This window comes from Salvelinus namaycush, chromosome 22, assembly GCF_016432855.1.
Source record: "Salvelinus namaycush isolate Seneca chromosome 22, SaNama_1.0, whole genome shotgun sequence".
In the NCBI taxonomy this organism is placed as follows: domain Eukaryota; kingdom Metazoa; phylum Chordata; class Actinopteri; order Salmoniformes; family Salmonidae; genus Salvelinus; species Salvelinus namaycush.
In genome coordinates this window covers 809,720-837,398 of record NC_052328.1, presented here as the reverse complement: position 1 = coordinate 837,398, position 27,679 = coordinate 809,720, and the positions used below count along the sequence as shown (strand labels likewise).

Sequence of the window (27,679 nt, the reverse complement as noted above, 5' to 3'; positions counted from 1 at the left end):
CAAAGTAGAACATAAGAAACCCAGATTAATTTCAGAATGTACAAACGCGTCTCGTCGTTGTGGTTTTCGTTACTTTTATTAAGTGGTTGACACCAGACGGTGTGGTTATATAGATACAGTCAATGAGTCAAATGTTATTATACATGAGAGAGAGAAAAAAGAGGATAAAAAATAACCAAAAACTAAAAATAACCAAAAACAATTGTCCACTGACCAAACATGGAGACCTGTGTTCAAGAGCTTAACAAGGTCCAACATGGAGACCTGTGTTCAAGAGCTTAACAAGGTCCAACATGGAGACCTGTGTTCAAGAGCTTAACAAGGTCCAACACGGAGGCCTGAGAGTCGGCCAGGGAGGAGGAATGTTACCAGTAAGGCTGCTACATTTCCCCTAACTTTCCCAACATCCTAGTTGCAGGATTCCTGGATAATTTCCTGCTCATTCCTTTTCCGATTCTGGGAATCGTCCAAATGGGATTTTCTGGAAAGTTACCTGGGAATTTTTAGGAAAGTTACCTGGGAATTTTTAGGAAAGTTACCTGGGAATTTGCAACCCTACTTAATTAAGCTAATTTCATTTCAGTTTCTCCAAGGCCCAGATTTACAGTTAAGAGACTAATATCTCATTCTGACTTCAACACAACATCTTTCCTCCTTATTCCATAATGTGTCGTCAAATCATAGGAAGTAAAACAAGGCTCAGACTTTTAAATAAATACACGAAACTTTAAACGGACATTTTTTGGCCTCTTTTGTTGAGTGCTGTCCATCGATATTTCTGCTGCAGTCAGGCCCGGGCTAGTCTGTCCAGAGTCAGACCTGGGGCTCCTGCCTGCCTCTGTCTGCCCTCACAACGAGACAGGACGCAAACCAACCAACCAAACACCTCAGACTCTAAAAGAAACAGGCCGTCTGACTCCAGCAGGCGACCAGGCGTCTGGCTGGCTGGCTACACAACGAAACAAGTGCATCACATTTCTTCTTCGTGAGGAGGACAGACAAGGCTGCTGTTGTTTCTTTAAACAGATGTAACGACTATTCTTAACTATGTAACGTACAAGATTTCTGTCCATTCGCGGTAGGTAGGTATGATGGCTGGGGTCGGGGAGGGTCGGAACAGTTTCGGGGGGGAAGATTGTTAAGTTTAGTTGATCTTGTCCTGGAATATGTAGAGGTTGTTGGTGGCGGCGACAGCGATGACGTTCTCCTTTGGGTGCCAGGCGGTGTGTAAGATCTTCTTGTTGAAGTCCAGACTGTCTACGCTGATCTCGTCCTTCTTCCTCTTCCCCCCGGTGGACACCTTGCGGGCCTTCAGGATGGCCCGAGGTTTACTGTTCTCTCTAGAGGCCTCCAGCGTGATGTCCCTCCGCGTGTTCCGGTCAAACATCCGGAAGAAGTTGTTGTACGAGCCCGTCATGATGGCACTGGGGAGGAGGAACAGCAAAACAAGGTCAACTGAACATCCCAAAAATGTCTACAATTGTAAAGTGATTTTGGGTCCTTGAAAAGCGCTATATAAATACCATGTATTATTACAAGACCTATTATTAAATAGAAATTCGGTGCTGAACAAAAATACTAGATAAAGAATTGACATTGTATTTATTTATCTAGTGTAAAGAAAGCAACACATCAAAGTGGTAAGAGTAAGTTGTAATGTCATCATGGTTCTAGAAGGGTAACGTCATCATGGTTCTAGAAGGGTAATGTTGTAACGTCATCATGGTTCTAGAAGGGTAACGTCGTCATGGTTCTAGAAAGGTAATGTCGTAACGTCATCATGGTTCTAGAAGGGTAATGTTGTAACGGCATCATGGTTCTAGAAGGGTAATGTTGTAACGTCTTCATGGTTCTAGAAGGGCAATGTTGTAACGGCATGGTTCTAGAAGGGTAATGGTGTAACGTCAAAATGGTTCTAGAAGGGTAATGGTATAACATCATCATGGTTCTAGAAGAGCAATGTTGTAACATCGTCATGGTTCTAGAAGGGCAATGTTGTAACATCGTCATGGTTCTAGAAGGGTAATGTTGTAACGGCATGGTTCTAGAAGGGTAATGTTGTAACGTCATCATGGTTCTAGAAGGGTAATGTTGTAACACCATCATGGTTCTAGAGGGGTAATGGTGTTACGTCATCATGGTTCTAGAAGGGTAATGGTGTAACGTCATCATGGTTCTAGAAGGGTAATGGTGTAACATCGTCATGGTTCTAGAAGAGCAATGTTGTAACATCGTCATGGTTCTAGAAGGGTAATGTTGTAACGGCATCATGGTTCTAGAAGGGTAATGTTATAACGCCATGGTTCTAGAAGGGTAATGTTGTAACGTCATCATGGTTCTAGAAGGGTAATGTTGTGCCGTCATGGTTCTAGAAGGGTAATGTTGCAACGTCATGGTTCTAGAAGGGTAATGTTGTAACGTCATCATGGTTCTAGAAGAGTAATGTTGTAACGTCATCATAGTTCTAGAAGAGTAATGTTGTAACGTCATCATGGTTCTAGAAGGGTAATGTTGTAACGTCATCATGGTTCTAGAAGGGTAATGTTGTAACGTCATCATGGTTCTAGAAGGGTGATGTTGTAACGTCATCATGGTTCTAGAAGGGTAATGTTGTAACGTCATCATGGTTCTAGAAGGGTAATGTTGTAACGTCATCATGGTTCTAGAAGGGTAATGTTGTAACGTCATCATGGTTCTAGAAGGGTAATGGTGTAACGTCATCATGGTTCTAGAAGGGTAATGTTGTAACGTCATCATGGTTCTAGAGGGGTAATGGTGTTACATCATCATGGTTCTAGAAGGGTAATGGTGTAACATCATCATGGTTCTAGAAGGGTATTGGTGTAACGTCAACATGGTTCTAGAAGAGCAATGTTGTAACATCGTCATGGTTCTAGAAGGGTAATGCTGTAACGGCATGGTTCTAGAAGGGAATGTTGTAACGTCATCATGGTTCTAGAAGGGTAATGGTGTAACGTCATGGTTCTAGAAGGGTAATGTTGTAACACCATCATGTTTCTAGAAGGGTAATGTTGTAACGTCATCATGGTTCTAGAAGGGTAATGTTGTAACGTCATCATGGTTCTAGAAGGGTAATGTTGTAACGTCATGGTTCTAGAGGGGTAATGTTGTTACGTCATCATGGTTCTAGAAGGGTAATGTTGTTACATCATCATGGTTCTAGAAGGGTAATGGTGTAACGTCGTCATGGTTCTAGAAGAGTAATGCTGTAACGTCATCATGGTTCTAGAAGGGTAATGTTGTAACGTCATCATGGTTCTAGAAGGGTAATGTTGTAACGTCATCATGGTTCTAGAAGAGTAATGTTGTAACGTCATCATGGTTCTAGAAGGGTGATGTTGTAACGTCATCATGGTTCTAGAAGGGTGATGTTGTAACGTCATCATGGTTCTAGAAGGGTGATGTTGTAACGTCATCATGGTTCTAGAAGGGTGATGTTGTAAAGTCATCATGGTTCTAGAAGGGTAATGTTGTAACGTCATCATGGTTCTAGAAGGGTAATGTTGTAACGTCATCATGGTTCTAGAAGGGTAATGTTGCAATGTCATCATGGTTCTAGAAGGGTAATGTTGTTACGTCATCATGGTTCTAGAAGGGTAATGGTGTAACGTCGTCATGGTTCTAGAAGAGTAATGCTGTAACGTCATCATGGTTCTAGAAGGGTAATGTTGTAACGTCATCATGGTTCTAGAAGGGTAATGTTGTAACGTCATCATGGTTCTAGAAGAGTAATGTTGTAACGTCATCATGGTTCTAGAAGGGTGATGTTGTAACGTCATCATGGTTCTAGAAGGGTGATGTTGTAACGTCATCATGGTTCTAGAAGGGTAATGTAACGGCATCATGGTTCTAGAAGGGTAATGTTGTAACGTCATCATGGTTCTAGAAGGGTAATGTTGCAATGTCATCATGGTTCTAGAAGGGTAATGGTGTAATGGCATGGTTCTAGAAGGGTAATGTTGTAACGTCATCATGGTTCTAGAAGGGTAATGTTGTAACGTCATCATGGTTCTAGAAGGGTAATGTTGTAACGTCATCATGGTTCTAGAAGGGTAATGCTGTAACGTCATCATGTTCTAGAAGGGTAATGTCGTAACGTCATCATGGTTCTAGAAGGGTAATGTTGTAACGTCATGGTTCTAGAGGGGTAATGTTGTTATGTCATCATGGTTCTAGAAGGGTAATGTTGTTACGTCATCATGGTTCTAGAAGGGTAATGTTGTTACGTCATCATGGTTCTAGAAGGGTAATGGTGTAACGTCATCATGGTTCTAGAAGGGCAATGGTGTAACGGCATGGTTCTAGAAGGGTAATGGTGTAACATCATCATGGTTCTAGAAGGGTAATGCTGTAACGTCATCATGGTTCTAGAAGGGTAATGTTGTAACGTCATCATGGTTCTAGAAGGGTAATGTTGTAACGCCATCATGGTTCTAGAAGGGTAATGTTGTAACGTCATGGTTCGAGAGGGGTAATGTTGTTACGTCATCATGGTTCTAGAAGGGTACTGTTGTTACGTCATCATGGTTCTAGAAGGGTAATGTTGTTACGTCATCATGGTTCTAGAAGGGCAATGGTGTAACGGCATGGTTCTAGAATGGTAATGGTGTAACATCATCATGGTTCTAGAAGGGTAATGCTGTAACGGCATCATGTTCTAGAAGGGTAATGTCGTAACGCCATCATGGTTCTAGAAGGGTAATGCTGTAACGGCATGGTTCTAGAGGGGTAATGTTGTTACGTCATCATGGTTCTAGAAGGGTAATGTTGTTACGTCATCATGGTTCTAGAAGGGTAATGTTGTTACGTCATCATGGTTCTAGAAGGGTAATGGTGTAACGTCGTCATGGTTCTAGAAGAGTAATGCTGTAACGTCATCATGGTTCTAGAAGAGTAATGCTGTAACGTCATCATGGTTCTAGAAGAGTAATGTTGTAACGTCATCATGGTTCTAGAAGGGTAATGTTGTAACATCGTCATGGCTCGAGAAGAGTAATAGTGTAACGTCGTCATGGTTCTAGAAGGGTAATGTTGTAACGTCATCATGGTTCTAGAAGGGTAATGTTGTAGAGTCATCATTGCAGGTATGAATTGTAATCAGGGGAGAACGACTGCCCCCCCCCCCTCATTGAAACCACGGAAATTCAAGGCCGACTGCGGTACTGCAGACGTTGTTCTCAGAAAACAGAATAACACATTATAATGAATGGAAAAACATCAATCTTTGTGGTCAATCTTAGTGTAAAAAAAATGTTTAGATGACAATCATGGTATCAATAATTGCTTTAACAGACCAGATGTATGTCCTTGAACCGGTTATTTAAGAATCACACACTAATGGCAGCCTGCAGTACCCTGGCCAGCCTTCAACTAGAGTTACTCAATGAGAGGGGCAGCGCTGCACTAGCCTGCATCACTTCCTGTAGTAGCCCAAACGGCGCATGTTATGTCTCCATGAGACGCCATCTTAACCGACTATTTGATCTTCAATGTGCCGTTGAGTCTTCACATAGGAATGAATGGTGTCAGGTGATCCAGGGCTTTGTATATACAGCCGTTGATTGTAATGCAGGTGTTTGTTATTTGTGTGTTGTGGGTCCATTTGTGAGACGGTATATAACTTTCCAACTGATTCTAAAGTCCAGTGTGTTGTGGTACCTGTCAGAACCGTTCCAGCAGCACTCGAACTTGTCGAAGATGCAGTCGTTTTCATACAGTGAGCAGAGCTTGCTACGCAGGTACTCGTGCACCTATATACAAAATAAACACATTGAAAAACAGTTCGGATCAGTTCATTTATTTGGCCTTTAGGAAGAATGTGTCTTTCAATCTTGAGACAAGAATTTAAAAGATTTAACAAAAATAACATATATACACTGAACAAAAATATAAAATGCAACATGTAAAGTGTTGGTCCCATGTTTCAGGAGCTGAAATAAAAGATTCCAGAAATGTTCCATACGCACAAAAAGCGTATTTCTCTCAAATGTTGTGCACAAATTTGTTTACATCCCTGTGCATTTCTCCTTTGCCAAGATAATCTATCCACCTGACAGGTGTGGTATATAGTAAGAAACTGATTAAACACGCTCATTACACAGGTGAACCTTGTGCTGGGGACAATAAAAGGCCACTAAAATGTGCAGTTTTGTCACCCAACACAATGCCACAGATATCTCAAGTTTTGAGAAAGCGTGCAATTGGCATGCTGACTGCAGGAATGTCCACCAGAGCTGTTGCCAGAGAATTGCATGTTCATTTCTCTACCATAAGCCGCCAACATCGTTTTAGAGAATTTGGCAGTATGTCCAACCGGCCTCACAACAGCAGGCCACATGTAACCAAGCCAGCCCAGGACCTCCACATCCGGCTTCTTCACCTGTGGGATCGTCTGAGACCAGCCACCCAGACAGCTGATGAAACTGAGGAGTATTTCTGTCTGTAATAAAGCCCTTGTGAGGAAAAAAGTAATTCTGACTAGCTGGACCTGGTTCCCCAGTGGGTGGAACTGGCTCCCCAGTGGGTGGAACTGGCTCCCCAGTGGGTGGACCTGGGCCTGGCTCCCCAGTGGGTGGACCTGGCTCCCCAGTGGGTGGACCTGGCTCCCCAGTGGGTGGACCTGGCTCCCCAGTGGGTGGACCTGGCTCCCCAGTGGGTGGACCTGGCTCCCCAGTGGGTGGACCTGGCTCCCCAGTGGCTGGGCCTGGCTCCCCAGTGGCTGGACCTGGCTCCCCAGTGGCTGGACCTGGCTCCCCAGTGGGTGGACCTGGCTCCCCAGTGGGTGGACCTGGCTCCCCAGTGGGTGGTCCTGGCTCCCCAGTGGGTGGACCTGGCTCCCCAGTGGGTGGACCTGGCTCCCCAGTGGGTGGACCTATGCCCTCCCAGGCCCATCCATGGCTAAGCCCCTGCCTAGTCATGTGAAATCTATAGATCAGGGCCTATTGGATTTATTTCAATTGACTGATTTCCTCATATGAACTGTAAAAGTGTTGCATGTTGGGTTTATATTTTTGTTCATTATACATATTGTTTCTGTCTGTTTTCCTACCACTGCAATTCATTCAAAATGTGATGAAAACATACTACACAACGTACTATAACGTAGTGCTCTATAGCCAGAGGAATGTAGGTCAAGTTCCAGTCAGTACCTGGCGGGTCTCTACAGGTAAAGTTCCAGTCAGTACCTGGCGGGTCTCTACAGGTAAAGTTCCAGTCAGTACCTGGCGGGTCTCTACAGGTCAAGTTCCAGTCAGTACCTGGCGGGTCTCTACAGGTCAAGTTCCAGTCAGTACCTGGCGGGTCTCTACAGGTCAAGTTCCAGTCAGTACCTGGCGGGTCTCTACAGGTCAAGTTCCAGTCAGTACCTGGCGGGTCTCTACAGGTAAAGTTCCAGTCAGTACCTGGCGGGTCTCTACAGGTCAAGTTCCAGTCAGTACCTGGCGGGTCTCTACAGGTCAAGTTCCAGTCAGTACCTGGCGGGTCTCTACAGGTCAAGTTCCAGTCAGTACCTGGCGGGTCTCTACAGGTCAAGTTCCAGTCAGTACCTGGCGGGTCTCTACAGGTCAAGTTCCAGTCAGTAGGTGGCGGGTCTCTACAGGTAAAGTTCCAGTCAGTACCTGGCGGGTTTCTACAGGTAAAGTTCCAGTCAGTACCTGGCAGGTCTCTACAGGTAAAGTTCCAGTCAGTAGGTGGCAGGTCTCTACAGGTAAAGTTCCAGTCAGTAGGTGGCAGGTCTCTACAGGCAGGTCTCTACAGGTAAAGTTCCAGTCAGTACCTGGCAGGTCTCTACAGGTAAAGTTCCAGTCAGTACCTGGCAGGTCTCTACAGGTAAAGTTCCAGTCAGTACCTGGCGGGTCTCTACAGGTAAAGTTCCAGTCAGTACCTGGCAGGTCTCTACAGGTAAAGTTCCAGTCATTACCTGGCAGGTCTCTACAGGTAAAGTTCCAGTCAGTAGGTGGCAGGTCTCTACAGGTAAAGTTCCAGTCAGTACGTGGCAGGTCTCTACAGGTAAAGTTCCAGTCAGTACCTGGCAGGTCTCTACAGGTCAAGTTCCAGTCAGTACCTGGCAGGTCTCTACAGGTAAAGTTCCAGTCAGTACCTAGCAGGTCTCTACAGGTAAAGTTCCAGTCAGTAGGTGGCAGGTCTCTACAGGTCAAGTTCCAGTCAGTACCTGGCAGGTCTCTACAGGTAAAGTTCCAGTCAGTACCTAGCAGGTCTCTACGGGTAAAGTTCCAGTCAGTAGGTGGCAGGTCTCTACAGGTAAAGTTCCAGTCAGTACCTGGCAGGTCTCTACAGGTAAAGTTCCAGTCAGTAGGTGGCAGGTCTCTACAGGTAAAGTTCCAGTCAGTACCTGGCAGGTCTCTACAGGTAAAGTTCCAGTCAGTACCTAGCAGGTCTCTACAGGTCAAGTTCCAGTCAGTAGGTGGCAGGTCTCTACAGGTAAAGTTCCAGTCAGTACCTGGCAGGTCTCTACAGGTAAAGTTCCAGTAAGTACCTGGCAGGTCTCTATAGGTAAAGTTCCAGTCAGTACCTGGTAAGTCTCTACAGACAGGTTTCTACAGGTAGGTCTCTACAGGTAAAGTTCCAGTCAGTACCTGGCAGGTCTCTACAGGTAAAGTTCCAGTCAGTAGGTGGCAGGTCTCTACAGGTAAAGTTCCAGTCAGTAGGTGGCAGGTCTCTACAGGTAAAGTTCCAGTCAGTAGGTGGCAGGTCTCTACAGGTAAAGTTCCAGTCAGTACCTGGTAAATCTCTACAGACAGGTTTCTATAGGTAGGTCTCTACAGGTAAAGTTCCAGTCAGTACCTGGTAAGTCTCCACAGGCCGGTTTTCCATGTTCAGATCCCACACCTTGACTGACAGGTAGTCTCTGGTCATCATGTACCGGCCGCTGTGGCTGAACTTCACATCCGATATGGAGGAGATGATCTCTGAGAAGAAGGACCGGCTGCTCGGGTCCTCTGGCTCCTCGAAGACTGAGAAACAAATAAACCATTCCAAACCAGTCCATTAAAACAGCAACGTATAGTCCAGATAGCAGATGCTATTATCTCAAGTGACTTAAGTCATGCATGCAGACATGTTATTGTATGGGTGGCCCTGGTAATCAAAGCCTCAATCCTGGCATTGCAAGCACCACGATCTACCAAACTGAGGCACACAGGACCACGTTAGTATCAAAAACACATGCCTACATCTAGCTCCTAGAAAACAGACAGAAGAGAGGTTACACTTTACCTAAAGCCTGCAGGTATAAAGCTTTATAACTTGTTATAACCATGTATGAGCCTTACTGTCATTCAACTGAAGAATCATTACATGATAAATGAATCAAGACGTTAGAGGAATCGTTCATGTTCATGACAAGTCTTACAACGCTTTATAACCGCATCATAATGCATTATACATCCTAGTCTATAAATAAACAACGAAAGCTCTCTATCAGCCTGAAAACAAAAGCCTATATTCCCTGACAGTTGTCCCGCTACCCTAATGAGCTGAGAGGGTACAACGCGGATTACATCATGACGTTTGTTACGTCATCACCTGCTGACATCAGAGGGAAACTATCGTGAAAACACATACAAGCTGTTTACGTGAAAACACATACAAGCTGTTGTTTACGTGAAAACACATACAAGCTGTTTACGTGAAAACACATACAAGCTGTTTACGTGAAAACACATCTGACTTAGTTTGAGGAACGCTCAACTCCGTTCTCTTATGTCGAGTTGAGTTTTGATAACAGGTTGCAGGATTTGCCAGCAACAACAACGAGCCACCATCAGTCGATTCTTGCAACAACAAAAAAATTGCAATTCTTAAAACACTTACCGGTGTTGTGCAGAAAATTGTGCCAGAATGTATTTTTCGGCATTACACCGGTACCTACGCTTATCCTGTAGACCTGTGGCCCTTCCCCAGGGTGCTGAAAATCTCCCCACTGCCAGAATGTATTTTTCGGCATAACACCGGTACCTACACTTATCCTGTAGACCTGTGGCCCTTCCCCAGGGTGCTGAAAATCTCCCCACTGCCAGAATGTATTTTTCGGCATAACACCGGTACCTACACTTATCCTGTAGACCTGTGGCCCTTCCCCAGGGTGCTGAAAATCTCCCCACTGCCAGAATGTATTTTTCGGCATAACACCGGTACCTACACTTATCCTGTAGACCTGTGGCCCTTCCCCAGGGTGCTGAAATTCATACTCTTAGCGAATACAACCACCGACCTTTCCCGCGTTGCTCTTACTATGCAAGGTGAGATTCAATTGGGTACCGTGCTACCTGCTATCCTTGGGATGTCCACAGCCTAGCATTGAAAATGTCAACTTCAAAATGGGGTACGGACATCCAAAGGATCCCGGATAGCAGGGACCCAAGTGAATCTCAGTTTGACGTAGTAATGAGGAAACAGTCGGTTGGTCGTATCTGCTAAACGTTTTTTATTAAAAGTATGAATTTCAGCATCCTGCGGAAGGGCCGCAGTTGTACAAGACAAACATAGGTACAGGTAAGCGTGTTCAGAATTGCCATTTTTACAAGAATCGACTGATGGTGGCTCCATGTTGTTGCTAGTAATTCTAGCTAGTAATTCCTGCAACCTGTTATCAAAACTCAACTCTGGTGCTCCTGTCCTATCAGGGCTCTAGTAATACTGTAGAAACCCAGGTGCACCTGCAAGTAACTGGATGGACGTTCACTGTATACATGCATGACTGTATGTCACTGTGGATAAAAGCGTCTCCTAAATGGCGCATAAACACTGAACAAAAAATATATAAAACGCAACATGTTTCATGAGTCGGAAATAGAAGATCCCAGAAATTTTCCATACGCAAACAAAAAGCTTATTTCTCTCAAATTTACATCCGTTAGTGAGTATTTCTCCTTTGCCTAGATAATCCAGAAACTTCACACAGCCAATGAAGAGGAGTGGAACAACATTCCACAGGCCACAATCAACAGCCTGATCAACTCTATGTGAAGGAGATGTGTCGCGCTGCATGAGGCAAGTGGTGGTCACACCAGATACTGACTGGTTTTCTGATCCACACCCCTACTTTGATTTAAAGGTGTCTGTGACCAACAGATGCATATCTGTATTCCCAGTCATGTGAAATCCATAGATTAGGACCTAATGAATTCATTTCAATTGACTGATTTCCTTTATATGAACTGTAAGTCAGTTTGAAGAAGTTGCGTTTACATTTTCTTTGGGTTCAGTATATTATTCTATCTAAAACAATGACATTTATGTAAAGTTTTACCCAACGATATTATTGACTTACATTTGCTTTGCCTATCACAGAGGGCAGCAGCCCGCATGTCACAGAGGCGGATGGTCCCCTTGCTGCTACTGTACACAAATACATTACACTGGTGTGGATGGCACTCTGCAGCTGTGATGACTTCTGTCAGCTCCTCCATATTGGCAGGCTTTATATCTACAATGTCTGGGGGGGGGGGGGGCACGATCAAGGATCAACACCACCAAGACATGGCAAGGGCATAGACACAAACAGGTACACACACAAACGGGTACATACACACTCACAGGTAGACACAGGTAGACACACACTCACAGGTAGACACACACTCACAGGTAGACACACACTCACAGGTAGACACACACTCACAGGTAGACACACACTCACAGGTAGACACACACTCACAGGTAGACACACTCTCACAGGTAGACACACTCACAGGTAGACACACACTCACAGGTAGACACACACTCACAGGTAGACACACACTCACAGGTAGACACACACTCACAGGTAGACACACACTCACAGGTAGACACACACTCACAGGTAGACACACACTCACAGGTAGACACACTCACAGGTAGACACACTCACAGGTAGACACACACTCACAGGTAGACACACACTCACAGGTAGACACACTCACAGGTAGACACACTCACAGGTAGACACACACTCACAGGTAGACACACTCACAGGTAGACATACTCACAGGTACAAACACACACACAAATCTTGACATTTAAATTAAATGTTGTGTATTCTTTATGCTTAAAAAGGATACTAAAACTTCTATCTGTGATTTCTAAGTGCCAGAGGTTAACCCTGAGATCATCGGCTGAAAGGTATGTTTCATGATCACTATTTACAGAGATGGAATTGATGTGATATGTGTGTGCGTTAGCGAATATCCTCCGTGGGCTAGCCTCCACCATCCGGTCCATGGGCAGCAGCACAGGCACCTGGAACAAAGCATCATTTATTATCAAGATAACGCTACCTTTAAAAACCATGCAGGTCGCTCATTTTCTGAACATGACAAATACATGGAGTAGTGAAGAAGGGGGGAGTTAGTTATCGCAATATTATACTTACTTATATATATATTTTTTCAAAATATATATTTTTTATTTTTCAAAATATATATTTTTCATATATATTTTTCAAAATATATATTTTTCATATATATTTTTCAAAATATATATTTTGAGTCAAAGTATCGATATATAATATTGCGAGATATATTATATTTATATATATACACACTTTATTTAGCTGGATAACGTTAGCGGGTGCTAGTTGGTTGTACATACGCCAGATATACTGGATTTTCATCCTATTGCTAGTTATCCATCTTCTATTTTAAAATAGTGAGCCAACATGTTTTCATAACTTTTATTTCCATGACTGATCAAAACTAATTTTCTCCTGCGCTCTCCTTTCCCTCTGTAGCAGACATACACTGAGTGGACAAAACATTAAGAACACCTGCTCTCTCCTTTCCCTCTGTAGCAGACGTACACTGAGTGGACAAAACATTAAGAACACCTGCTCTCTCCTTTCCCTCTGTAGCAGACATACACTGAGTGGACAAAACATTAAGAACACCTGCTCTCTCCTTTCCCTCTGTAGCAGACATACACTGAGTGGACAAAACATTAAGAACACCTGCTCTCTCCTTTCCCTCTGTAGCAGACATACACTGAGTGGACAAAACATTAAGAACACCTGCTCTCTCCTTTCCCTCTGTAGCAGACATACACTGAGTGGACAAAACATTAAGAACACCTGCTCTCTCCTTTCCCTCTGTAGCAGACATACACTGAGTGGACAAAACATTAAGAACACCTGCTCTCTCCTTTCCCTCTGTAGCAGACATACACTGAGTGGACAAAACATTAACAACACCTGCTCTTTCCATGACAGACTGACCAGGTGAATCCAGGTGAAAGCTATGATCCCTTATTGATGTAACTTGTTAACTCCACTTCAAATCAGTGTAGATGATGGGGAGGAGACAGGTTAAACAAGGATTTTTAAGCCTTGAGACATGGATTGTGCATATGTGCCATTCAGAGGGTGAATGGGCAAGACAAAATATTTAAGTGCCTTTGAACGACGTATGGCCGTAGGTGCCAGGCGCACTGGTTTGGGTCAAGAACTGCAACGCTGCTGGGTTTTTCACGCTCAACAGTTTCCCGTGTTACTATGGGGTTGTCTGATTTGCTGTTCGTTACTAGTCTTGTTGGCAGAGGAAAAGTAAGTGGATAGTTCTAGCCTCTTCAAAGTGGGCAGAAATATGATTTAATGTTCCATATTTTTGGGGCGTCAATAATTTAGCAACCCACCTCTGGTAATAATTTAGCAACAGTGGATATTTATTAAAATATATATTTAAAAGATGAATTAAACTATGGGATCACAGTTCGGTCCGTGTTGGGTTCGGGCTGTGGCAAGGAGCCACCGCGGTGTGAGTGCTTTCTGAAGGAACTGGATATTATACACTTTTAAATGATTTTTGTTTTTTTTTACTTTTAAATGATTTTTTTTTTTTTTTTACTAACAAATATCAATAATATGTCAATCATATATCAGGTAATCAATCATATGCGAGATGGATCAGAAGGGATGACATAATCACTGTTTAAAAAAGGCACGGACACACTGGTGGTGTTTGCCGGCCAAGAGTACTTGGCACCTCTGAACAGAGTGCCGGACGTAATTTGCGAACCGAGTGCAAACTGATTCCACTTGTCCAAACTTGTGAAAATGTCAGCAGTCAGAACGGCCAACGGCGGGCGGTTCCTAAAACACACTGCGTCTAACGAACGGAGAACGAACCGCGGGCGGTTCCTAAAACACACTGCGTCTAACGAACGGAGAACGAACGGCGGGCGGTTCCTAAAACACACTGCGTCTAACGAACGGAGAACGAACGGCGGGCGGTTCCTAAAACACACTGCGTCTAACGAACGGAGAACGAACGGCGGGCGGTTCCTAAAACACACTGCGTCTAACGAACGGAGAACGAACGGCGGGCGGTTCCTAAAACACACTGCGTCTAACGAACGGAGAACGAACGGCGGGCGGTTCCTAAAACACACTGCGTCTAACGAACGGAGAACGAACGGCAGGCGGTTCCTAAAACACACTGCGTCTAACAAACGGAGAACGAACGGCGGGTTAATATCAGACCGTGAATTTTCTCCCTCACATTTTCACTCCAAATACTTTACGCGTTTTTAAAAAGAAATTCCCTGAACGGGATCATTCAAAACTATAATCAGGTAAACGGTGATGAACAAGATGAGTCGTACCCGTAACGACGTGATTCTAAAAGGATCTCTCAGTCTTCCATCCTCGTCTTTCAAGTTGTAGCCTTCTGCTCTTTTGTCCCGTTGGCTGATTTTCCACAGCTTGATGGTCTTGTCTGGGTTGTGAAAAAAGCCAACGTCAGTGTTCGCACAGATTTACAGTCACGTTGGCCTTCCGTCTGTAGAAAGACTTCAGAGGAAAGGGGTTAAAGCTACATTTACAGTTCAACATTCAGTGCATTTCCTTGGAACGTCTGTGGCGCTGAAAAGCATCATCACCTTGACCTAATGGAATCAGAAATATGAACGAGAGCACCGCGACTTACCGTTTGTTGAGAGCAGAGAGTGCGCAGCGTTTTGTTGGGGTAACCATCTTATTTTGTTGATTTTCTCCTCGATTTCTAAGCTTTTCAAATAGTCAAACTCGGGTTCGTGGCTCTGGAAAGTGCTGTACACATTGTATTCTCCTCTGGAATGAGGACGGTTTTTACTCTGAAAGAAATAAACCAGCTCATTATTAGTACGACTATATTTTACAACCACCACAATGCACTTAAAAAAATAAATAAATAGGATTTTGTACATTATGCTACATTAAAAGGTGAATCCGACTAATGTTGTTTTCAAGGTGCGATTTAGTCTTAAACGTCGTTGTTCCCCCGATTGATTTATGGTTGTTTGATAGTTAACTGACCTCTTGTTCCCGTTGGAATATGACGACCCGACCTCCTTTGTCTCCTGTTGCTAGTAGATCTCCAGAATAGTTAAACTCAACCGTTGAGATTATGTCGGCTGAGAGACAACAACAAAAAGGTCATGAGTGAGTAACATTTCACGTAGGCTGTTTTTTGATAAATAAACCTGAACTTAAGACACACAGTAACACGGGTTGGGTCTACGTCACAAAACAAAAACATGATCAATATCATTGATGACCAGTCTGACGTGGCAGTGGGCTTTTCAATCATATTATAAAGAGCGGGGCCTAATGAACATTCCCCACTCAGTACAGGCCTGAACCCCATCAACAACACTAGCAGCTCACTGGGGGAATAATGACAACACAACCCACTGTAACAACACTAGCAGCTCACTGGGGGAATAATGACAACACAACCCACTGTAACAACACTAACAGCTCACTGGGGGAATAATGACAACACAACCCACTGCAACAACACTAGCAGCTCACTGGGGGAATAATTACAACACAACCCACTGCAACAACACTAGCAGCTCACTGGGGGAATAATGACAACACAACCCACTGCAACAACACTAACAGCTCACTGGGGGAATAATGACAACACAACCCACTGTAACAACACTAGCAGCTCACTGGGGGAATAATGACAACACAACCCACTGTAACAACACTAGCAGCTCACTGGGGGAATAATGACAACACAACCCACTGCAACAACACTAACAGCTCACTGGGGGAATAATGACAACACAAAACAACCAAATCAAATCAAATGTATTCATAAAGCCCTTCTTACATCAGCTGATATCTCAAAGTGCTGTACAGAAACCCAGCCTAAAACCCCAAACAGCAAGCAATGCAGCTGTATAAGCACGGTGGCTAGGAAAAACTACCTAGAAAGGCCAGAACCTAGGAAGAAACCTAGAGAAGAACCAGGCTGTGAGGGGTGGCCAGTCGTCTTCTGGCTGTGTCGGGTGGAGAACCCACGGCAACAACACTAGCAGCTCAGTGGGAGACTTGGCCTCACAGCAAGACAAAACAAACCATGAGCCATGCTAGTCTCCTGATAAATACGTAATATGCTCGATACAGGAAGTAGGCTAGCGAGGCTATAAATTACTCTCTGAAGTCCACTGCCAAAGATGTTCAGCCTTCCTCTTGGCCACAGTAGCAACATTTTTCTTCTTTTAAAAGCTAATTTCCTGTAATTCTACACATTTTGCCATGGCTTATGCTGTCAGAGTGTCTGTAGTTTTTTTTTGTGGTTGTTAGTTCTCAAAGATGATCTTAAAATATAAAGTGCCTTTGAAAAGTATTCAGTCCCCTTGACTTTTTACACATTTCATTACATTACAGCCGTATTCTAAAATGGATTAAATAAAACATTTATCAGCAGCAATCTACACAGAAAACATTTTTGCAAAAAAAACATTTGTGTTTACATAAATATTCAGACCCTATACTCAGTACTTTGTTGAAGCGCCTTTGGCAGTGATTACAGCCTTGAGTCTTCTTGGTTATGACGCTACAAGCTTGGCACACATCTATTTGGAGAGTCTCTCTCATTCTTCTCTGCAGATCCTATCAGTCTGTCTGGTGGGATGGGGAGCGTTGCTATACAGCTATTTTTAGGTCTCTCCAGAGATGTTCGATCGGGTTCAAGTGCGGGCTCTGTCTGGGCAACTTAAGAACATTCAGAATCTTGTCCCGAAGCCACACCTGCATTGTCTTGGCTGTGTGCTTAGGGTCTTTGACCTGTTGGAAGGTGAACCTTTATCCCAGTATGAGGTCCTGAGCAGATTTTCATCAAGGATCTCTCTGTATTTTGTTCCATTCATATTTCCCTTGATCCTGACTAGTCTCCCAGTCCCTGCTGCTGAAAATCATCCCCACAGCATTTTTTAACTTTTTTTTTTAACACATTTGCAAAAATGTCTAAAAACCTGTTTTTTGCTTCATCATTATGGAGTATTGTGTGTGGATTGATTTTTTTATTTTTTATTTAATCAATTTTAGAGTAAGGCTGTAAAGTAATTTTTTGGGTAAAAAGTCAAGGGGTCTGAATACTTTTTGAATGCCCCGTATATACATAAGAGTGTACAAAACATTAGGAACACCTTCCTAATATTGAGTTGCACCCTCTTTTGCCCTCAGAACAGCCAGAATTTGTGGGCATGGACTACAAGGTGTCAAAGCGTTCCACAGGGATTCTGGCCCATGTTGAGTCCAATGCTTCCCACAGTTGTATCAAGTTAGCTGGATGTCCTTTGGGTGGTGGATCATTCTTGATACACACAGGAAACTGTTGAGTGTGAAAAACAGCAGCGTTGCAGTTCTTGACACAAACCAGTGAGCCTGGCACCTACTACCACACCCCGTTCAAAGGCATCTTTTGTCTTGCCCAGTCACCCTTTGAATGGCACACATACACAATCCATGTCTCAATTGCCTTCAGGCTTATTAAAAATCCTTCTTTATCCTGACAAGCTAAAATGTTCGCCACCGCGGCCAGCCACCCACCGCGGCCAGCCACCCACCGCGGCCAGCCACCGCGGCCAGCCACCGCGGCCAGCCACCCACCGCGGCCAGCCACCCACCGCGGCCAGCCACCCACCGCGGCCAGCCACCGCTAATGACTATAAGGGAAACACTGGTGTGTGTGTGCGGGCGCATGTCTACACTTTGTGAAGCCGTTAGTGATGATGCTAATGATGGAAAAGCTTTTCCCAAAAACCTTCTCAATTAAAATGTTCATTATAAAGTAGCCTATGGGCTACCCGGCAAAATGATATCATGATTATTTGTATCAATACAGCGGCCAATTGTTTTGCAAACTCTGCAAATCACACGAGCGCTACAGAAACATCGCTAACCAAACAGTTCCTGGCTGGTGCACAGTGGAATTAAAGGGTGACTACATCTAAAAAATCTATTTCCTATATTTTTCCCCAGACCTGAAAAGTAGTCTCCTGATGTGGTTTAATCATCTCATTGTTGTTTGTTTATTTGTTTAAGTATGATTGATAAGGAAAAGCCAAAGAAAAACTAAATGGAGAAAACGGAAATCAGGCAAAACTTCTAAAATAAAAGGTGTGTGTTTATATATTTATTTATATGGCTCTAAAGCAGATACTGTATTCACAACACAGCTTTAACAATCAACAGCCAAGAGGTTCCAACCAAGATGACTTACTACAACTACTGGGTGGCGCAGCAAAACACCTGACCTACTACAGTCAATAAAAACACTCAAACTGTTCCAAAATGGCACAATTAAGGGTTGGGCGGTACGCAGATGTTCATACCGCTTCTGTATCGTCTCTGCTGTAACCAAGACGATTCATCTTCACATCCAGCCACTTAGCAAACCAAATGCATAGCTGGAGCCTTGAGCTGGATCATTTATTTAACATCCTAGATTTCTTATAATTATACTCAACTTAAAAATATATCTATTTATTTTTTCAAACAGTATTGAAAAAAATCATACCTTCTGTATTTCAAAATATAGTGTTTATACCATATAGCCCAAGCCTAGAAACAATAAGTAATAACTACAAGCCTAGAAACAATAAGTAATAACTACAAGTCTAGAAACACAGTATTAACTCTCACTATTGGATGGCGCCCTAAAATGACAAAAAAGGAGCTGATCGTGGAGGACAGGAAACGGAGAGCTGAGCACGCCCCCATCCACATCCACGTGGCTGTAGTGGAGCGGGTCGACAGCTTTGAGATCCTCGGTGTCCACATCACTAAGGAATTATAATGGTCCACACACACACACCAACACAGACGTGAAGAAGGCCCGGCAACACCTCTTTCCCCTCAGGAGGTGAAAAATATTTGGCATGGGCCTTCAGATCATCAAAAAGTTTATACAGCTTCACTATTGAGAGAATCTTGACCGGCTGCCTCACCGCTTGGTATGGCAACTGCTTGGTATTTGATCGCAAGGAACCACAGAGGGTAGTGCATACAACCCAGTACATCCCTGGGGCAGAGCTCTCTGTAATCCACCCAGTACATCCCTGGGGCAGAGCTCTCTGTAATCCACCCAGTACATCCCTGGGGCAGAGCTCTCTGTAATCCACCCAGTACATCCCTGGGGCAGAGCTCTCTGTAATCCACCCAGTACATCCCTGGGGCAGAGCTCTCTGTAATCCACCCAGTACATCCCTGGGGCAGAGCTCTCTGTAATCCACCCAGTACATCCCTGGGGCAGAGCTCTCTGTAATCCACCCAGTACATCCCTGGGGCAGAGCTCTCTGTAATCCACCCAGTACATCCCTGGGGCAGAGCTCTCTGTAATCCACCCAGTACATCCCTGGGGCAGAGCTCTCTGTAATCCACCCAGTACATCCCTGGGGCAGAGCTCTCTGTAATCCACCCAGTACATCCCTGGGGCAGAGCTCTCTGTAATCCACCCAGTACATCCCTGGGGCACAGCTCTCTGTAATCCACCCAGTACATCCCTGGGGCAGAGCTCTCTGTAATCCACCCAGTACATCCCTGGGGCAGAGCTCTCTGTAATCCACCCAGTACATCCCTGGGGCAGAGCTCTCTGTAATCCACCCAGTACATCCCTGGGGCAGAGCTCTCTGTAATCCACCCAGTACATCCCTGGGGCAGAGCTCTCTGTAATCCACCCAGTACATCCCTGGGGCAGAGCTCTCTGTAATCCACCCAGTACATCCCTGGGGCAGAGCTCTCTGTAATCCACCCAGTACATCCCTGGGGCAGAGCTCTCTGTAATCCACCCAGTACATCCCTGGGGCAGAGCTCTCTGTAATCCACCCAGTACATCCCTGGGGCAGAGCTCTCTGTAATCCACCCAGTACATCCCTGGGGCAGAGCTCTCTGTAATCCACCCAGTACATCCCTGGGGCAGAGCTCTCTGTAATCCACCCAGTACATCCCTGGGGCAGAGCTCTCTGTAATCCACCCAGTACATCCCTGGGGCAGAGCTCTCTGTAATCCACCCAGTACATCCCTGGGGCAGAGCTCTCTGTAATTCAAGCATTCTATACCAGGCGGTTCAGAGGAAGGCCCTAAAAATGGTTAAAGTCTCCAGCCATTGAAGTCAGACTATTCTCTCTGCATTCACATAGCAAGCAGTAACGATGCACCTGGGACCAACAGAACCCTGAACATCTTCTACCCCCCCGGGCCACAAGACTGATGAATAGTTAACCAAACAGCTACCTGGACTATCTGCATTCACATAGCAAGCAGTAACGATGCACCTGGGACCAACAGAGCCCTGAACATCTTCTACCCCCCCGGGCCACAAGACTGATGAATAGTTAACCAAACAGCTACCTGGACTTTCTGCATTGATCCCATTTTGCACAAACTCTTATGACTCATCACGTACGCTGCTGCTACTGTCTATAATCTATCCTGATGCCTAGTCACTTTACCCCTACCTATATGTACATATCTACCTCCCTTACCTCTACCCCTGCACATATGACTTGGTACTGGTACCCTGTGTATACAGCCAAGTTATCACCTCTACCCCTGCACATATGACTTGGTACTGGTACCCTGTGTATACAGCCAAGTTATCACCTCTACCCCTGCACATATGACTTGGTACTGGTACCCATTTATTTCTCATGTTCTTATCCTTCTATTATTTGTTAATCTTTCTCTCTGCGTTGTTGGGAAGGGTCCGTCAATAAGCATTTCACTGTTAGTCTACACCGGTTGCTTAGCAAGCATGATGACAAATAACATTTGATTTGAAAACCTACTTGATTGGATAAAATCCTGTGAGTGAACACAGTAGTGTCTATTCCAGTCATGTCTCTCTAGCTAGCCATTAAGATCACATCTCACCTTACGGGTTCACGTGACATCACACCTTGCGGGGTCACGTGACCTCACACCTTACGGGTTCACGTGACCTCACACCTTACGGGTTCACGTGACCTCACACCTTACGGGTTCACGTGACCTCACACCTTACGGGTTCACGTGACGTCACACCTTACGGGTTCACGTGACGTCACACCTTACGGGTTCACGTGACGTCACACCTTACGGGTTCACGTGACGTCACACCTTACGGGTTCACGTGACGTCACACCTTACGGGTTCACGTGACGTCACACCTTACGGGTTCACGTGACGTCACACCTTACGGGTTCACGTGACGTCACACCTTACGGGTTCACGTGACGTCACACCTTACGGGTTCACGTGACGTCACACCTTACGGGTTCACGTGACGTCACACCTTACGGGTTCACGTGACGTCACACCTTACGGGTTCACGTGACGTCACACCTTACGGGTTCACGTGACGTCACACCTTACGGGTTCACGTGACGTCACACCTTACGGGTTCACGTGACGTCACACCTTACGGGTTCACGTGACGTCACACCTTACGGGTTCACGTGACGTCACACCTTACGGGTTCACGTGACATCTCACCTTACGGGTTCACGTGACATCTCACCTTACGGGTTCACGTGACCTCACACCTTGCGGGGTCACGTGACCTCACACCTTACGGGTTCACGTGACCTCACACCTTACGGGTTCACGTGACCTCACACCTTACGGGTTCACGTGACCTCACACCTTACGGGTTCACGTGACGTCACACCTTACGGGTTCACGTGACGTCACACCTTACGGGTTCACGTGACGTCACACCTTACGGGTTCACGTGACATCTCACCTTACGGGTTCACGTGACATCTCACCTTACGGGTTCACGTGACCTCACACCTTGCGGGGTCACGTGACCTCACACCTTGCGGGTTCACGTGACCTCACACCTTACGGGTTCACGTGACCTCACACCTTACGGGTTCACGTGACCTCACACCTTACGGGGTCACGTGACATCACACCTTACGGGGTCACGTGACATCACACCTTACGGGGTCACGTGACATCACACCTTACGGGTTCACGTGACATCACACCTTACGGGTTCACGTGACATCACACCTTACGGGTTCACGTGACATCACACCTTACGGGTTCACGTGACATCACACCTTACGTGTTCACGTGACACACTTGCCGTGCGGTAGCAGAGAAAACAGTCTATGACTTGGGTGACTGGAGTCTTTGATAAGACGTACTTTGTTGTACATTAACTTACAGATAACTAATATGTCTCTATGCTCACAACCCCCCCCCCGTTTGGGCTGGAAGCCAATGGGTCGGGCGCAGTGCAGCGCCCCTGTAGCCTATTATAAAGAGGTACTAGGACTCTATTCCTTGGTTAAAAGATGCAGCTGACATCAGGGAAGTGCACTCAGCCATGGAAGATCTAAGCACAGCCTGTACAACAGGACTGCAGCAAGGGAAATCTATTTACTGTCTGTGCTGCTGAAGACTGTATGATGACGCAGAGCCAGGGGTCGTATTCATTAGGAAATAACGTAGCGAAAAGCTTTTGCCGAGAATGAAAATGAGGGTTTCTTTATTGTTTCAGTCTTCATGCACATGTATGGCTTGTTCATGAAGAATAGAGAGAGGCTGCAGTATGGATGACTGGGCAGGAAAGATTCAGATGGCCCCTCTGTGCTGCTGGGGGCGCGCTCTCTCTCTCTCTCCCCGTCATGCTGGGGGCGCGCTCTCTCTCTCCCCGTCATGCTGGGGGCGCGCTCTCTCTCTCCCCCCGTCATGCTGGGGGCGCTCTCTCCCTCTCCCCGTCATGCTGGGGGCGCGCTCTCTCTCTCCCCCCGTCATGCTGGGGGCGCTCTCTCCCTCTCCCCGTCATGCTGGGGGCGCGCTCTCTCTCTCCCCCCGTCATGCTGGGGGCGCGCTCTCTCTCTCTCTCCCCGTCATGCTGGGGGCGCGCTCTCTCTCCCCCCGTCATGCTGGGGGCGCTCTCTCTCTCTCTACCCCCGTCATGCTGGGGGCGCCCTCTCTCTCTCTCTCTCCCCATCATGCTGGGGGCGCGCTCTCTCCCCCCGTCATGCTGGGGGCGCTCTCTCTCTCTCCCCCCGTCATGCTGGGGGCGCGCTCTCTCTCTCCCTCCGTCATGCTGGGGGCGCGCTCTCTCTCTCTCCCCCCGTCATGTTGGGGGCGCGCTCTCTCTCTCTCTCTCTCCCCGTCATGCTGGGGGCGCGCTCTCTCTCTCCCCGTCATGCTGGGGGCGCGCTCTCTCTCTCCCCGTCATGCTGGGGGCGCGCTCTCTCTCCCCGTCATGCTGGGGGCGCGCTCTCTCTCTCCCCCCGTCATGCTGGGGGCGCTCTCTCTCTCCCCGTCATGCTGGGGGCGCGCTCTCTCTCTCTCCCCGTCATGCTGGGGGCGCGCTCTCTCTCTCCCTCCGTCATGCTGGGGGCGCGCTCTCTCTCTCCCCCCGTCATGCTGGGGGCGCGCTCTCTCTCTCTCCCCGTCATGCTGGGGGCGCTCTCTCTCTCTCTACCCCCGTCATGCTGGGGGCGCGCTCTCTCTCTCTCCCCGTCATGCTGGGGGCGCTCTCTCTCTCTCTCTCTACCCCCGTCATGCTGGGGGCGCTCTCTCTCTCTCTCTCTCTACCCCCGTCATGCTGGGGGCGTGCTCTCTCTCCCCGTCATGCTGGGGGCGCTCTCTCTCTCTCTCTCTCCCCGTCATGCTGGGGGCGCGCTCTCTCTCTCCCCCCGTCATGCTGGGGGCGCGCTCTCTCTCTCTCTCCCCCCCGTCATGCTGGGGGGGGGGGGCTCTCTCTCTCTCTCCCCGTCATGGTGGGGGCTCTCTCTCTCCGTCATGCTGGGGGCGCTCTCTCTCTCTCCCCGTCATGCTGGGGGCGCCCTCTCTCTCTCTCCCCGTCATGCTGGGGGGGCGCTCTCTCTCTCCCCGTCATGCTGGGGGCGCCCTCTCTCTCTCTCCCCGTCATGCTGGGGGGGCGCTCTCTCTCTCTCCCCGTCATGCTGGGGGCGCTCTCTCTCTCTCTACCCCCGTCATGTTGGGGGCGCTCTCTCTCTCTCCCCGTCATGCTGGGGGCGCCCTCTCTCTCCCCGTCATGCTGGGTGCGCGCTCTCTCTCTCCCCCCGTCATGCTGGGGGCGCGCTCTCTCTCTCCCCCCGTCATGCTGGGGGCGCGCTCTCTCTCTCTCTCCCCGTCATGCTGGGGGCGCGCTCTCTCTCTCTCTCCCCGTCATGCTGGGGGCGCGCTCTCTCTCTCTCTCCCCGTCATGCTGGGGGCGCGCTCTCTCTCTCTCTCCCCGTCATGCTGGGGGCGCGCTCTCTCTCTCTCTCTCTCCCCGTCATGCTGGGGGCGCTCTCTCTCTCTCTCTCTCCCCATCATGCTGGGGGCGCTCTCTCTCTCTCTCTCCCCATCATGCTGGGGGCGCGCTCTCTCTCTCTCTCCCCGTCATGCTGGGGGCGCGCTCTCTCTCTCCCCGTCATGTTGGGGGCGCGCTCTCTCTCCCCGTCATGCTGGGGGCGCGCTCTCTCTCTCTCCCCCCGTCATGCTGGGGGCTCTCTCTCTCTCTCTACCCCCGTCATGCTGGGGGCGCTCTCTCTCTCTCCCCCCGTCATGCTGGGGGCGCGCTCTCTCTCTCCCCCCGTCATGCTGGGGGGTGGGGGCTCTCTCTCTCTCTCCCCGTCATGCTGGGGGCGCGCTCTCTCTCTCTCCCCGTCATGCTGGGGGCGCGCTCTCATCATGGAGGGGGCTCTCTCCCCGTCATGCTGGGGGGTGGGGGCTCTCTCTCTCTCCCCCCATCATGCTGGGGTCGCGCTCTCTCTCTCTCCCCCCATCATGCTGGGGGCGCGCTCTCATCATGGAGGGGGCTCTCTCCCCGTCATGCTGGGGGGTGGGGGCTCTCTCTCCCCGTCATGCTGGGAGTCGGCTCTCTCCCCGTCATGCTGGGAGGGGGCTCTCTCTCCCCGTCATGCTGGGAGGGGGCTCTCTCTCCCCGTCATGCTGGGGAGGGGGCTCTCTCTCCCCGTCATGCTGGGGAGGGGGCTCTCTCTCTCCCCGTTATGCTGGGGAGGGGGCTCTCTCTCTCCTCGTGATGCTGGGGGGGGGTCTTTCTCCCTCCCCGTGATGCTGGGGGGGGGTCTCTCTCCCTCCCCGTGATGCTGGGGGCTCTCTCTCTCTCCCCGTGATGCTGGGGGCTCTCTCTCTCTCCCCGTGATGCTGGGGGCTCTCTCTCTCTCCCCGTGATGCTGGGGGCTCTCTCTCTCTCCCCGTGATGCTGGGGGCTCTCTCTCTCTCCCCGTGATGCTGGGGGCTCTCTCTCTCCCTGTGATGCTGGGGGCTCTCTCTCTCCCTGTGATGCTGGGGGCTCTCTCTCTCCCTGTGATGCTGGGGGCTCTCTCTCTCCCTGTGATGCTGGGGGCTCTCTCTCTCCCTGTGATGCTGGGGGCTCTCTCTCTCCCTGTGATGCTGGGGGCTCTCTCTCTCACTGTGATGCTGGGGGCTCTCTCTCTCACTGTGATGCTGGGGGCTCTCTCTCTCTCTGTGATGCTGGGGGCTCTCTCTCTCTCTCTGTGTCTGTTTTAGCGCCACATCTCACAGCAAGGCCACTGGATTATTTATAACAAAGCAGCAGTGAAGAGGAGAGGAGCCGGAAACGACCAGCTGACAGCAGCACAGCAGTATCCCTCCTGCCCTTTCTCCTGGGATGCCCCAGGACAGTGTGCCCCCTGCCAGTGCACAACAGATACACAGACCAATCCCTCTCTTCAAAAACAGACGATTAATTGTGGTGCAAAATATAATGTCAGTACGACAAGTAGTCCTCGTCCCAAACGACACAACCGAATAGCTTCAGAATCAGTATCACAGTAGTGCAGCAAAGATAGTCCTGTACAGACATAAACATACGTCTTTCCACTTTGAGAGACCAAGGTGATTAGCTAGTTCCACAGGTCCCCTCACAGTACAGTGTGTATCGTACTGTACAGTCAGGAAGGCACCCTTATATGTCTGAGACACCCCTTATTTTAAACCAGAGGGACCAGCATCACCATATCTGTCAGCCTTCACACTGGCAGCCAATAGCAGGCCTTACAGGCCAGATCAATGTGTAGCTACATCCTAATCTTAGATAACAGGGGTGTGCAGGGCAATGTATCCACGATTCTCTTTCACACCAACACTGACAGTGTTACAAGATCTTGCAGTGTTTTCACAGCTATAGGTATATAACTATATAGTTAAAGCCTATGTTTAGTGAGATGTGGATAGAAAATATCTGACCTTGTTCTGCCTGGTGAAGAGGGAACAACTGTTGTTAACCAACCACGTGCTTGTAATAACTACATAGGTCAACCACCTAACACCTAGCTAGCCAAAACAATAGTACTTACAGCTAACTAGACAGCTCCCCTAAATAGCCATAACTGGCTAGCCTAGCAAGTCATCTAGCTAGCGAGTTAACAAGGTTTGAATGCTGCCAACTTAGGCACTAGGCTAGCTAGATAGTTAACTAGCAACCTTCTGTATTAGCGACGTTACTAGCTTGCTAACGTTAGCGTGCACAAAACACCCGTGATTAGGTCAATGAATAACATTCAAAATGTTCATCTATCTGTTGAAATGGAAACGAGCTTTACCTTCAGCCACATCCTCGTCTATGGCTCCCTTCACTTGAGAGAAGCACCATTGGAAATCGTTCCCTCCTCCGACACCTACAAAACATCACAAATTGAATAAGGTGAATAAATAGGCAATAAATATTAGCAGATGTTATAGAAACACAGAGGAACAATTCCCACCTTTAAATGTGTACTTCAACATAGCAACTAGCTAACTATGGAGTGTAATTTGGCACACATTCTCAGAGCTGATCGGTTGCTTGCTAGCCAAGAAACTTGCAATGCTTTTAGGCCGCGCTGATGCGTGAGAACAGTGTAGGGCCCCCGCCTACAAAGTTGTCAACCTTACCTGCCATTGCCACTTTCTGCAACAGAACTGGCTTCTTTGGGGGGTCTTCCGATAGTGATTTGAGTTGTAAGGATTGTAATTTCAGTACAGGTTATTACAAGGAAACAGTTATTAGACTCGTGAATATGGGCTTACAGAAATGCCCGTGATTTTTATTTTTTTTCAATCCAAAATGGCGCACATTGACAGTCGACATGACACAGTGACGTCATTTAGACGCTTCCAAAGTCTATTTCAGGCCCTCGACCGCCTCAGAAGTGCACCGTTTATGCGCAGTTTCGCAGGGCCTTGGCGAGCTGACAGATACAGGCGTGGGAAAGTGGACTATGATCTGTGTGTTTTCCCCCATAATGACCAGCCAATGTTTTTGCAAAACATCATTTTCTTGTTTCATACTTTGATAAAGACATTCGACACAAAGTCAGAGACATTGTCATAGGCATCGAAATCTAAGAGATATACAGAGCCTAATCCTAGGCTATTGGCTGGTGTTTCACAACCCTTTTTATACCAGGGAAT

The 27,679-nt window shown here is 47.4% G+C and overlaps 1 protein-coding gene across 2 annotated transcripts; it reads right to left on the bottom strand.

Annotated features, from left to right (window-relative positions):
- Window positions 1–56: 56 nt before the first annotated feature.
- LOC120017444 (serine/threonine-protein phosphatase 2A 55 kDa regulatory subunit B delta isoform) lies at window positions 57–27,343 on the bottom strand. 2 transcript variants are annotated; one of them, XM_038960192.1, is made up of 10 exons: window positions 27,161–27,343; window positions 26,830–26,904; window positions 15,302–15,399; window positions 14,934–15,099; window positions 14,611–14,723; window positions 12,078–12,255; window positions 11,312–11,476; window positions 8,824–8,993; window positions 5,680–5,771; window positions 57–1,424 (listed from the first exon to the last, which is right to left on the bottom strand). In XM_038960192.1, the coding sequence occupies exons 1-10, from the start codon at window positions 27,165–27,167 to the stop codon at window positions 1,145–1,147; spliced, it is 1,344 nt and encodes a 447-aa protein (XP_038816120.1). In that variant the 5' UTR covers window positions 27,168–27,343; the 3' UTR covers window positions 57–1,144. The 2 variants fall into 2 exon arrangements, with proteins under 2 accessions (XP_038816120.1, XP_038816119.1); XM_038960191.1 differs by lacking the exon at window positions 27,161–27,343 and adding an exon at window positions 26,992–27,089.
- Window positions 27,344–27,679: the final 336 nt, after the last annotated feature.

Coding starts and splice junctions, on each gene's coding strand:
- LOC120017444 (XM_038960191.1), bottom strand. CDS start 27,013: ATGTTGAAGTACACATTTAAAG. Junction 14,724..14,933: donor CTCTCTGCTCTCAACAAACG/GTAAGTCGCGGT, acceptor TTCACAACCCAG/ACAAGACCATCAAGCTGTGG. Junction 8,994..11,311: donor CTGTGATAGGCAAAGCAAAT/GTAAGTCAATAA, acceptor TTTGTTTCTCAG/TCTTCGAGGAGCCAGAGGAC.